Genomic DNA, 12,935 nt, shown 5'->3' on the forward strand with positions numbered 1-12,935 from the left:
CAGAAATGCGCCAAGACGAGTTCAACAAACAAACTGATTAAAGGTAATGAAGAGCGGGTCAAAGAAGAGATAGAAAGGGAGGGAGACAGTGGCAGCTTCTCCTGACCCCGCTTGGCGCCCATTATTGCAACTAACGCGGCTACGCTGTGTTCATTTTAATATTGAAGGCAGCTTCGAGATAGAATTTTAAAATTGAAACTGTCACCATTTTGTTTTCTATTTTAATTGCAGTTCATGATATGTTGTTCTAAATTTAGTGGCACGCTGTGAATTTTACCACATACTCGCAAACACTGAGGTTGCTAGGTGTTGTATTAGACTCACTGTCTCCTGAGCCCTGAACCGTGCCTGCACGCTCGGCAGCCAATCCCGGTGTGCGGAGGGCGGGGCAGAGACAGGCCACACAGGAAGACGAGCGGTTAGCGCTCTAGCCCTTCTTCATTTCAGGGCTATTTAGCCCCTCGTCGGCTCCAGCGCGCAGCGTTGGCGCGCAGTGTGGCGCCTACTCCTGCGCCTAAGACGAGCCGAAGACCAGCCCGTCTGCGCCCGTCCGCGACAGGACGGGGCTAGGGGCAGGGGGCTATGGCCATTCTCACAAATACCCCAGAGACCCCTTCCAGCAACCGGAGAACATACACTTCACAGGTATTGTTAGAGTTACGCAACCACCTCCTGATTGTATGCGATAAAATTATAGGAACTACCTTAGAAGGCCCGTTTACTTGTCAGGCATGCCATACACAGTTCCACCTCTCTGCGGAGGAAAGAAACCAATTGAGGGATCCAGTTGCCTTGCAACTTAAAGTGCAAGATACTGTCCCGACAAATAATAAAATGGATAGTCTCCCCCTGGGGAGCAAAAACCTGCTTTGTAATACTCGCTCACTAGCGAAGCATGCCACCCAGGTTTGGGATCTTATATCAACTGAGGAACCCGACCTTTTTTTCTTAACAGAAACATGGCTTAAGCCTCACTCAGTCCCAGCCATTACATTGGGTATTCCGTTGGGATACAAAATAGTCAGGCTGGACCGTCCCAATAAAATAGGAGGGGGGGTGGCAATCGTCTATAAGGAGGAATTGAATATCATCATTCTTGAGGAAATATGTACACCCCAGATGGAATTATTAATTTTTAAAATCAACTCAACTTCTAGGGAACAAAGAAAGGGAGCATTGGTGTATCGTCCACCGGGCCAGAGTGGGAATTTCTCTGTTGTACTCAGAGGCCTTAGCACCGTATGTGCAAGAAAATCGGGACTTCCTCTTGGTGGGGGATTTTAATGTCCATAGTGAGTCAGAGAAGTGCATGGAGGTAAGAACTCTCCTAATGGATCTGGACTCTCTGGGACTCAAAAAGATCAATTATGGACCCACTCATGAGGCAGGCCATACCTTGGATCTAGTTCTGTCCAACTCATCCTCAATCAAATGCATGGCACCTACTCCGGTAGAATGGACAGATCATTTTATCCTAAAATTCCATACTGCTGCCATTGATAAGCCACGAATACAGATCGCCTTGGCTAGTAAAAGGAGACCTTGGCATAAACTTACCACGGAAGCCTTCAGAGAGAAGTATATAAAGCTCCCCTGTCTAAGAACTCTACAGATGATGTAATAACTGCTCTTAATAGGTTTGAAGAGAAGGTTAGAGAAGCAATAAACACCATTATCCTGCAGAAAATCTATAAACCTCGCCCGGCAAATAGGCAAGAAGTCTGGTTCACTGAGGATCTAAGATCTCTGAAACAAATAACCAGAAAACTGGAAAAGTTATGGAGACAGTCTCAGAGGCCTGAAGATAAAGAACATCATAGAACCTCCCTTAAGATGTATTATAAGGCCATTAGGGCGGCACGAAAAAATCATATTGCAGCACAATTAACAGCGGCTGGTAAAGATTCAAAAGTACTGTATAAAATCTTACAAACTTTTACCAAGCCAGTAGCTTGTGAGACTGCAGAGGTTGCATCCAAGGATCTTTGTGATGAGATCTCCCTATTCTTCATGAAGAAGATAGATGGGATCTATGACAAGATTATGGTCTCAAACGCAACTGCTGGAAGAGAAAATAACACTTCTCAGAATACTGCACAGCAAGTTCAATATACTCAGTGCCTTACAAGCTTTCCCCCCATTTCCTTAGAGGAGGTAACCTCATTAATCACTCAAATCAAGAGTGGTAGCCCTTTGGACTCCATCCCTGCACGTATCATGCCTATGTTGGCAGATGTTTTGGGGCCAGGAATTCAGAATTTAGTCAACCTCTCCCTTAGCACAGGGGAGGTTCCTCTAGACTGGAAAAGGGCGCTGGTAAGACCACTGAGGAAATATACTGCTATCCCCTGGACGGAATTGTCTTACCTTTTTGGGTAAAATAACTGAGAAATTTGTAAATCGGCACCTGTAGAATTACATCGAAAAGGCAGGTGGGCTGGATTCTTCCCAGTCAGGTTTTAGGCCAAGACACAGTACCGAGACCACCTTGTTGTCAGTCGCAGACGATCTACACATGTTCCAGGATAAAGGTCACTCTGTTCTCCTGGTTCTGTTGGATCTGTCACACAACATCATGACCACCAGGCTAGTTAACATCGGCCTGGAAGACAAGGCTTTGGCTTGGTTGAGGAGCTTCCTAACAGACGGCACCCAAAGGGACACCTTGGGTGCATATCGGTCAGAGGAGTTGGGGATCTCTAAGGGAGTGCCACAGGGCTCCTGTTTGAGCCCTACTCTTTTCAACATCTATGTGGCCCCCCTAGCTAACATCATGAGGTCCCATGGTTTCATCCCAGTGTCATATGCGGATGACACCCAACTCCTTTTTCCTTTTAAAATCCTCACTGTCGAGGTTAGGAACTCCTTTGCCCAGGGGATGAAAGCAGTGGCTCACTGGATGGCATCTAACTTCCTGCAATGTAATGTTGCCAAGACGGAAGTGATGCTGTTCGGTGAGGCCAAACTCATGTGGACTCCTGACTGGTGGCCTCAAGATCTTGGCCCAGTCCCTGAGCCCAAGCAGGTAGTGAAAAATCTAGGGGTCCGACTGGACCAGGAGCTTTCCCTAAAACATCATGGAAACCAAGTGGTGGGCTCTTGTTTCCATATCATCGGTTTGTTGCGGAAAGTGTTTCCTTTGCTGCCAGACTCTACTAGAAAAACCTTGGTGCAGGCTCTAGTATTGAGTCGATTGGATTATTGTAATGGACTGTTACTGGCGGCAAATGAAGGAGTAATTTCCAGACTCCAGGTGGTCCAGAATACCGCTGCTCGTCTTGTCTTAAACTGGCCCCCTCACACTCCCTCCAAACCTCTGCTGACAAGCTATCCATCAAACAGAGGGTGAAGTTTAAAACCTGTTGTATTATACACAAATGTTTACATGGGAGAGGCCCTGCTTATCTGTCCAACAAATTCTCCCCCTATGTACCCACGCGCTCTCTGAGATCCAGTGAACAGGCCTTGCTGTGTGTACCCAGAGCAAAAAAAGCAAGACAGGGAGCTAGAGCCCTTTCAGTTGCTGGCCCAATTCTATGGAATAGCCTCCCAATATCTCTGAGACTCTGTGATGATCACCTTCCTTTCAGGAAACATTTAAAAACGTATCTATTTCAAAATTAACATGATCTACTGCTTGGACTCTTTTCTTGTATTATGGTTGGCCAAAGGCGCGGAGATACTCCTTCAGGAGTCGATTCCAGCGCGGTATAAACTCGCAAATAAATAAATAAAAAGATGCGAAGAAAGAAAACCGGAAGAAGCCAGATGGATAGAAGAGAGATTCCGCGAGGCAATAGGAACGAGTAAGAAATCAGAGGGTGGGCAGTGTCTAGGGTACAGCAGAAGCCAGTAGGGAAAATAATAAAGTAATAAAGAAGGGAAGTAAAAAGACAGTGGATGGGATTAAAATAGGAAACTGGGTCGAACGCAAGAAAATTCAAGGAATAGTGCATAAGTACAGTAGAAGGAAGCAGAGAAGAAAGCTGAAGAGAAAGTAATTATGCAAAGAAGGAAGCGAGCTAGGAAACGAGTGGGGGTAGGAAGACGTTACAGAAAGAAGAGGGCGGAGACCAAGAAAAAGAGGCGGGTGCAGAAAAGAGGAGGGTGCAGAAAAGATGAGAGAGAAGCATAAGAAAGGAACGCAAAGGAGTGGAGAGAGAAGGAAAAAGCGGATGCAGGAGATTGTGGAAGACAACACAAAGCAAACACCCAACAGCCGCAATAATAGTCATGTAATTTAAATAGAAACTGTATATTAAAAGAAAATTAAAAAATTAAATGTAAAAAAAAAAATGATTCAAAATTTACCTATTACATACGTAAGCCAATGTAGTTAAAAGAATTATATATGCTAAAATAATGAAAGTAGGTACACTAAAAATAATGAATACCTGATTAATATTTACATTAAAATAGGTCTGCTTTAAACAGAAATTTAAATTAAACAAAGAAGATCACTTGCACGAAAGACACATTAAACAATGATGTTAAAAGGGCAGCGCGGAGGGGTACGCTAGTGAGGCCCGAGGCATGATTGAGTGATGCGCCCAAGGTACAGCTCTCACCTCTCCGGACATACCAAGATGGCAGCCCTGACCGTGACTTAATCGGATTGCGCCGCAAGCGCTATTCGAGCAACGGAAACCAGTGGAATAAAAATTTGAAAATATTAGTCAATATAGGTATTAAAAAACGTTTTGACAGAAAACCAATCATGTGTCTATCACCATCCTCTTAATAAACATGGGTGGTGCGTCTAGTTCACACCCCAAAATAAATAATTAGACGACACAGCTCTTCTAACCGCCAGAAAGCAAAAACGTTGAGGTTTAAAGGTTTAAGCTTTTTGCCTTCAATGCATTTAATTGTACTGCTAAGTCGCTGACCTGTGTCCCAGCAAGGGGTTGGTCTTGTAAGGAGCGCAGACGTCCTCGTTGCTTCAAGCGCCCCGAAGCGGCTGGACGCAGCGCTGCATCAGCAGGAAGGCACCAGTTGGTAGCACTATCATCGACTGCGTGTTAAGAGCCACGCCCCCTGGTCCCGCTAGAGGAGGGGAATCCCCCGAACCCGTTGGAAGGACGGATACCGAGTAGAGCGGGGGGGGGGGGGGGGGGGGGGCAGCACAATAATGGTAGATGAGAAAAGGGGCACCGCTGGTCACATGAGGCTGGCAGAAGAATTAAAAAAGGGGGAGGGATGAGTGGCATACGTGCCAACATCTGACAACACCTAGTAGGGGAATTTAGGGAAATATTAGCTTAAAAAGCAGGAGTCTCCCCTCAAAACAAGCGGGAAGTGGGATAAGTGAGGGGGGTAGGGCACGTCGTGCGCACTAAGGCAGAGAGAGGCACGCAGGCTGGCAAATGGGGTGTACTTTTGCGGCCGCTTTGATGTTCAGTGGCTGCGCGGCTCACTGAGAACATCAAAGAGGCCGCAAAAGTGATCACGCAGGCTGACAAATGGTGCGCGCACCCGGCGCACATGCACTGTACCTGATCCGCCTGCAGCCTTTTGGAGCACTTTCAAAAGCCCCTTACTAAATGTCTTGCAGAGCATTGCTTACACGATAGCTCATGCGAAACCTAAAAACGCAGACTTGAGCCGGGTTGCTCTGGTGTATACTCTGGGTGTGCTTGGGTGGGGCGGGAATGGGGGCGTTCGCGTTCATACAGCCAGTGTTCCAAATGTTACCTTAAAAGAGGGGTGGCCGTAACCCGGTGTTCCGAATCTTCTGGTGCAAACCCAAGTTTTAACATCTTTCCTGGCAAATTCCAGTAAATTCAGCAACTGTTCCGATTTTCAGAGCGGGCCGCGTGATTAGTGACAGCCCTCATCTGTAACGCAACCTTGTTAAACAAATGATGCTATGTGTAAACGAAGCGCTTAATTCTTCGTGGTGTCTTATTGTGTTTGTTTTCTCGGTTGATGAGATGTTTGCTCTGAGTTAACCCATTCTGTGCCCTTTGCTACTTGCCACATTGTAGTCCTACTTCTGTGTATATGTATGGGTTGTCCCGATTTTTGTTTTTCAAAATCTGGGCCCTCTAACTGAAAGACTCAGAGGAGCGCAACATTTCTGAGGGCTTCAGCGCAGTTAAACACGATCGAAAGCTTCCCCGGTGAACCCTGGAGATGCCTGCACCGTTCTGCGCATGCTCGAGTGACTTCAACCTGCCAGCAGGTCTACTCAAGTGCTCTCAAAAGAAGCTCAGCGCCTCACCTGAAAGGCTTAGGGCATCTTGGCGTTTATTCGGATGTGAAAGGTCGCCGGGGTCATAGAGGGCTGTTGTCCAATTCAAAAGCCTCGGGGCTAGCGTGAAATGACTGAGTAAATCTAAATGAAACTGGTCATTCGGGTCTGAATGGTACCCGTCTCTTTCAGGGTGGCTCAGTGAGCTGAAAGCTCACCGGAAAAAAACTGCATGGGTGATTTGCTGATAAGTGTGAATCCTAGTGTGAATACCAATAATGATAGTAACACCTCTCGTTTACAGCGTTAAGGACAAAGGCGCTATATATAAACATTATTATTCTGAACAATAAAGTGATCTGTCGGTGCTGGTAAAATAAAGCCCTCACTGACCCATCAACTCTAGCTCATTCCACTACCCCCGAAAACTACCAACGTAAAACCGAGGTGCATATACTAGGAGGCTTATTTGCAAGACCCTTACGCCGCAGGTGCGGCACTTTTAACATGGGAAAAAGCGTTGTACCTTCGGCGCAGGGGGCTTTTAAATGGGTGTTTAGGGTTAAATTTAATGTTACTCCACTTGTCTGTTTATGCCTGTGGGGAATACATAGACTGCATGGTCCAGTGTATAGTAATTGTGTAGCTATTCAATCCCTGGCAGCACAGCACCCAGGGAAAGATCGGCCATGTAGTGCGTTTCCCACCACTCGTCTGCAACCTATTAACTAGGATTGGTTTGGCGGGCCAGACTGACTGCTTACTGGGCTGGATAATATACTAAGTTGGGTTGCAGCATCACTAGTTACCGAATTAAGAAAGGACATGCGCTACTATTGCAAGGGTAGTGTTGATTTAAAAAAACGGTGTTTTCTGAAACATACGTTCTAGCAAGCAAGATGGATAAAAAGACATCGCCCCTTTGATCAGGCCCATAGATTTTAGTCCTTAAACCAATTGCAGTGGGCTTTTATGAAATATCGGGGCTCTCCTGTAGTCGGGATGTACTCTAGTTGAACCAAAGTCATGTTTTCTCAAACATGTGCGGTTCTGTATTATAAATGGACTACGCTTGTAGCTTTGCCAAAAGGACTGGGTTTAGTGGGACTCCATATCATTAAGAACCCACATGCCTCAGGAGTCTCGTAAACATCCATCTTACACAGCTGCTTATTTGTATGGCGCTGGTAAACCCTACTTAAGGATGTTAAACCCCAGATATCGGCAAACAGTTGTTTCTTAAAGGGTTACAATAAGTCAGATGCAGGTTGGACTCTAGCATTGGACGGGGATCAAAAAGTAAACGTTGACAATCAACGGTCTTGTTACTAAGGCCCAGTTAAAACAAGAGGACGTGGTAAACATGCTGCAAGAGTTCGGATAGAAAGAAGAATATATAGAAAAGAGAGAGGAAACCAAATAGACTCAATAATACACTCAATAATATATAGATAAAATACAATACCATTAGCAAAGCAAATGCTTTAACTTAAACAAAGGTGAGGGCTATTGCATTCCCAATGCTTGTTTTATTTATTGATGGCCAGGCACATAAAATCCATAATGCAAATCAAATTCCGGATAAAAAAAAACACAGTATATTAATGTAACTTCTCATTAATTCACAGTGCAACCTTCAGTTGATAAAGCCATACCACTATTCATTAGAACACATCGGAGCTATCCCAATCACAGTGTTTTGTAAACAATGCACCAGGATTCTTCACTGTTCTTGCCAAACGTGTTTTGGTTTGGGGTAAGATGATGTAGAGCGAAAGTAAAAGCCGCAGCATGGCCTTTCGTGAGGATTGAAGACCCATTGGTCTGATGTGATGACTCCAGCCGGTGAGGAGGTGGGCATGTCATGGGCCACTGCAGTCATACAGGGATGGCCTGGGAGCGAAGCTGGACGAATGCTTTCCCTACTGAGGTGCACAGATCCCGCCATGCTTACATTCTGTAAGAGTGGATCCGCTGCTGTACAGCAGGCTGCGAGGGTCGTCGTTTGTGAGCTAGCTCATGGACCAGCCTCTGAATTTGTGGACAATGTGTCTCGGTGGCATGGATACGCCAATGGAACATACAGCGGCCATCTTTGAACCATTCTGGGGTCGAATCCGCCTTCTCGTTAGCCTGGAGGAATCAAAGGGCATATGCATGGAAAATGCTGCAAGTCCCCAGAAAATCCAGGTGACCGCATCCAGGCCTGTCTTCTAAGCATGACACTAGTGCGAATAGCCCTGTCCCTACATTGTCATGTTCAGGCCAGCCCAGAGCATGAAAAACAGCACCTTGGCTGCCATGAATAGGTCTAGTCTAGCAAGGCCTTGAGATGCTCTGGGACCACAAGCATGATGATCTCTGAGCGCATCCCAAGAAGGCCTCTGGCAACATAGTAAGCAAACTGCATTCACAGATCCAAGGGCTAAACTGGCCGAAGAACAGCCTCTTCAAAAAGGCATAAATTCTTGATTCCTTCGCTGGGGCATCGCCTGTAAAGGTTGACCCTACGTGTTGAGGCTTGGAGGGTCTGCCTCTCAGATGGTGGATGTTTTGTAAAGAAGTCCGGCTCAGAGGCAGATGTATGTTGTCAAACCATGGGTGGAATGAGTGGCAGAGATGAACACTGCTGAGCTCAGGTCGCTGTGAGAGTATGCGTAAGGGTTTTATTAAACAGAAGCAGTAGCCCAGATCAGGTGGGCTATGTATAAAGGATTTTAGTCAGCAAGTTTATTTTGTCCTAATGGTGGGCAACTTACTTTAGTCCCTCAGTCGCTTTCAAACCACCAAAGCAAACAGCACTTTTCTAAACAGACGGTCCAAGTGGTGAACATAGCTCTGTTTTGGGGGTGCATCTAGCCTACTGGCACCAGTACAGTGAGGGGAACAGAATCCATGCCCTGCCCCCTCATCACTTTTTTGTGGAACCTATGTCACCTCTTGCACTGGGTCAAAGCCAAAGCAGGAACGGAACCTCCTCTAGAAACCCCCATGAGTCCGCTTGTATGACAAATAGTTGTGCTTCTGCGATCCAAGAGCAATATTGGTTGAGATTAGGCAGACGCCATCTCGGGTCAAAGAATTGGGACCAGATTTTCTATCGAGGTGAGAATGGAAAGAACAGGTGTGGATCTGGGTGCCGACTGTAACAGAGTTGGTTCAGGCCCTGGCTTTAGAGCAGACATGCCAGTGGTAGACAGCCCTGTGGCTCCCTAGGGCCCGAAGGCGCCCCAGAAGGATCCAGAAGTGCACCGAAGATCTGAGACATTACTTCTTTGAAGGCCTATTTAGGGTCAATGAAGGCCGAGAATCTGCAGGTATGCAGGACCGGCTGCCGAATTAGCTCAGATTCCAGGGATTGTGAAGGGTTGCGACTTATCTCGACGCCCTCATCGAGTGCCAGGATGCGAATAAGCCCTGCTTCATCATTTTATCCTGGTTTGGACTTTTATCAGAAGCAAGAAGTGGCCTTTCTGGGGTCCGTAATCTGCGTGCAATCTCAATCTGTGCTTTGACACTGTTTTCGTAGGACGCAGAAAGGAATGAACTTTTGAGTGAAAGGGTGGCACTTCTATGCAGCTCCGCACAGTCCTTTCCGGGGTGGTACAGAGTCACCATGTGAGAATGCAGGAGCTTGTGGAAAGAATGTTCCAGATCTCCTGTTCGTAGTATCCATCAGAAACAGGTTTTTCAGGGTCTAAGCTCTCAAGTTCACTAGTAATAGGCTCATCTATAAAATGGCCTGGAGAACAACCAGAAGGAGAAGCTGAAAAAGGCAGGTGACTCTAGTTCCACTTTCTAGAGGCATTGCCTTAAGGTTCATGACCAAATGGAGTTACAAAAGTAACTGAAGAGGGACCATTTATTTGATTAAGGCAATGACTGTAGATGCCGCGTCATGAATGGTAGGGATTTCAGTACTAGTTACGTGATCATGATCCTACGGAGAATGAATACCAACTGATCAGGACAGCTGCTAAGATAGGGTGGTGCCTTGACCATGCACGTGATCGTTTGAATGCCAGGAGCAGTCTGGGCTTCTGCTCAGTCGCTCCTGGAAGAAGTCACTTGTACATTCAATGAGCTGTGCCTGGATCTGTAAGTGATACAGAAGATGCATGCGAACACTTCCACTTACCTTCAGCGTAAGCAGCATAGACAGGAACTTCATCTTGTCCCCAATCAGCATTGCATTGCCGATGATCGGTAGCTCTTCCTTTACTGCATCCTCGATTGGGATTGGAGGAATGTTCTCACCTCCAGCTGTGATGATAAGTTCTGGAACCAATGAGATAACATGGAGTGGGAATCCAATCAAGGATTTGGTTTTCAGTGTAATTTGTGCGCATTTAGGGCATTTTAGTTGTGCCTTTGCATGTTCAACCGAGTCCTCGACTCATCAGCATAGCAAACATTACAGGATTTATTCAAGACAAGGGCACTCTAGGCCCACTCGAGTGTGCTGTACCCAAGTTGCCCCTTAGTGTGCATAAACTGGAGCATGCACCCACTGTTCTACACAACTCACTGCAAATATTGTAAACCAGTTTGAACACTCATGGTCTCCTTGAGGTCTCATCACCTTTTAGGTGGAAACAGACACTGCCAGCAACCAGTACATACCATCCAGAGCACATCACCAACACCTGGCAGTGAAAGCAGTGCAGGGGCCACATCTGTTCTTTAGAAGGCTTCTGCCAAGTGCTGGGGTAACCAAATACCAAGGCTATCTAATCTTGAGACCACCTCATGGCACCGATCTACAGTTCAATGCCTACTGTTTGAGGTTGTTTATTTCTTTATCAATTTCAACTTTTTCTCTTCTTTGTTTTCTTTTGCTCTGGGTCCAAGTCTGATAAACACCAGTCCCTGATTCCATAGACGAGTGCTAGGTCTGCCCCACTTACTACTAAAACGAATCACTGAACCCTTGCACTTGAGATAGTTTGGGAGGACATCTAGACAAATTAGTCTTACCCAAGAAAGACCTTTCTTTTCAAGCATAACCAAGCAATATGCACAAACTAAACCTTGACCTACTAGGACACCGACTTCACCAATGCCTCAACCACATCGCACTACCTACCCTATGCTGATCTGTGCCCAACCTGCCCTGCTCATTACACTACCTGGATCACTGCACTTTAACAGTCACACTGCTCCGTTCACTGCTGCAGTGTTTCTTGTCTCCGTTGTACGCACTCAGCTGTGGCTTCTTCCACACTTCTATCCAGCTCTTTACCCCAAGCTGACACTAGGCCACTGCAGTTGTGATGGAACCCAAGGTGCAGCTCAAGATTTCTCAATTGAACAGCAGCATATGCCTATCAGCGTGGGATTGGAGTCCGGAGGAACAAATGCATGTAAAGGATACAACATTGTTTATATTGACTTCAATATTAATTACTTACCTTTAAAGCACAGGCAAGGAAAACGGCCGCTCTATGCTAGTTTACTGAGAATCATTCGCAAAATCCTTTCACTCCTACCTCCGATCGCAAGAAGACTAATGATCCAGGCTCTTATTTTGTCCAGACTTGATTACGGAAATGCTCTGTATTTAGCCGCCCCAAAGGAGGTGATCTTAAAACTGCAGGTAGTGCAGAATTGCGCGGCAAGGATGCTTACTGACACCCCTAACCGATGTTCAGCTAGACCTTTACATGCTCTCCACTGGCTCACAGTACAGGAGAGAATACACTTTAAGGCTCTGTATAGCCCATAAGGCACTGAATGAAGGAAAGCCTATAATTACAAACGCCATGATCCGCCCTTATAGGGCTAATAGGAAACTTCGCTCCAATAAGCTCCATCTTGAGATGGTTCCCAGGATCAAGAAGGCGAGAAGTGGCGGAAGGCTCTTCTCGCTAAATGTCACCAAACTCTGGAATGACCTCCCGCTACATCTACGGAGGGAACCGATCCATCTAAAATTCCGGAAACAACTCAAGACCTGGCTTATCCCCTAAAGATCGGCGCCCACAGCAACATATCACAGCGCTGGGATGCCTCTGGGTAGCCATGCGCTATACAAGTGCCAATACAATTACTACATTTGCAACCAGATAGTTCAAGCAATAAACCTTCCAGTACACTCTGGTAGCATCAATGCCTCAGTTGCAGTAATCTTTGCTACCACAACTTTAAGGCGAAATTTAGCACAGACAAGCAGGAAAGGGTCACAAAACACTTGGGCTGTGGACGAAATACCATTTTATGTTAAGCAGCCATGTTGTGTCACGATCGTGACTTATTCTCTACTCTGCTCTGCTAGAAGCAGCCGTGATGTGTTCTTCCTCAGTCTCTCAAGGTTGGGCCTCGCTGTACTAATGAATATATTGTAAGCGCATACCTTTCTCACGGGATAGAAGCCAGCTCCCACTAGCTAGGCTATGGGTGAAGGCAGAGAGACCTTGGCACACAGATAGTGTGTGCCCAGCCTCAGGATCAAAACTTTCTCTACCTTCATTGTGTAGCTGGTCCCAACTGGAATTTTCCAGTTTGGGCGTGTTTTACGGATTCTGAATCCTACATAATGTAATACTATAAGTTCTGATGTCAGTTCCCTCTGCAGGACCCCAAGTGACTGGGCAGACAGGACTCCGCTATAGTGTACCTAAAATAAACATACTTGGTTTGTATTCTCTGTCTGACAGACTCTTCATTTGTATGGAAGGCTGAGAGGAGGTCGCGAGTGACCCGGAGCGGGTCACTTCCTTCAGTTGGTGCCCCAACATGGGGC

The 12,935-nt window shown here is 46.3% G+C and overlaps 1 protein-coding gene across 2 annotated transcripts in view; it reads right to left on the bottom strand.

The window, feature by feature from the left end:
• LOC146863655 (long-chain-fatty-acid--CoA ligase ACSBG2-like) overlaps positions 1–12,935 on the bottom strand; it is a 797,459-nt gene that overhangs the window by 14,456 nt on the left and 770,068 nt on the right. For both annotated transcript variants that reach the window (XM_085627744.1, XM_085627747.1), the window contains one exon: positions 10,332–10,471. In XM_085627744.1, the coding sequence (XP_085483870.1) occupies positions 10,332–10,471 (140 nt within the window). The remainder of the gene's footprint in view (positions 1–10,331; positions 10,472–12,935) is intronic.

Source organism: Triturus cristatus, chromosome 2_1 (genome assembly GCF_964204655.1).
Source record: "Triturus cristatus chromosome 2_1, aTriCri1.1, whole genome shotgun sequence".
NCBI classification, from domain to species: Eukaryota; Metazoa; Chordata; class Amphibia; order Caudata; family Salamandridae; genus Triturus; species Triturus cristatus.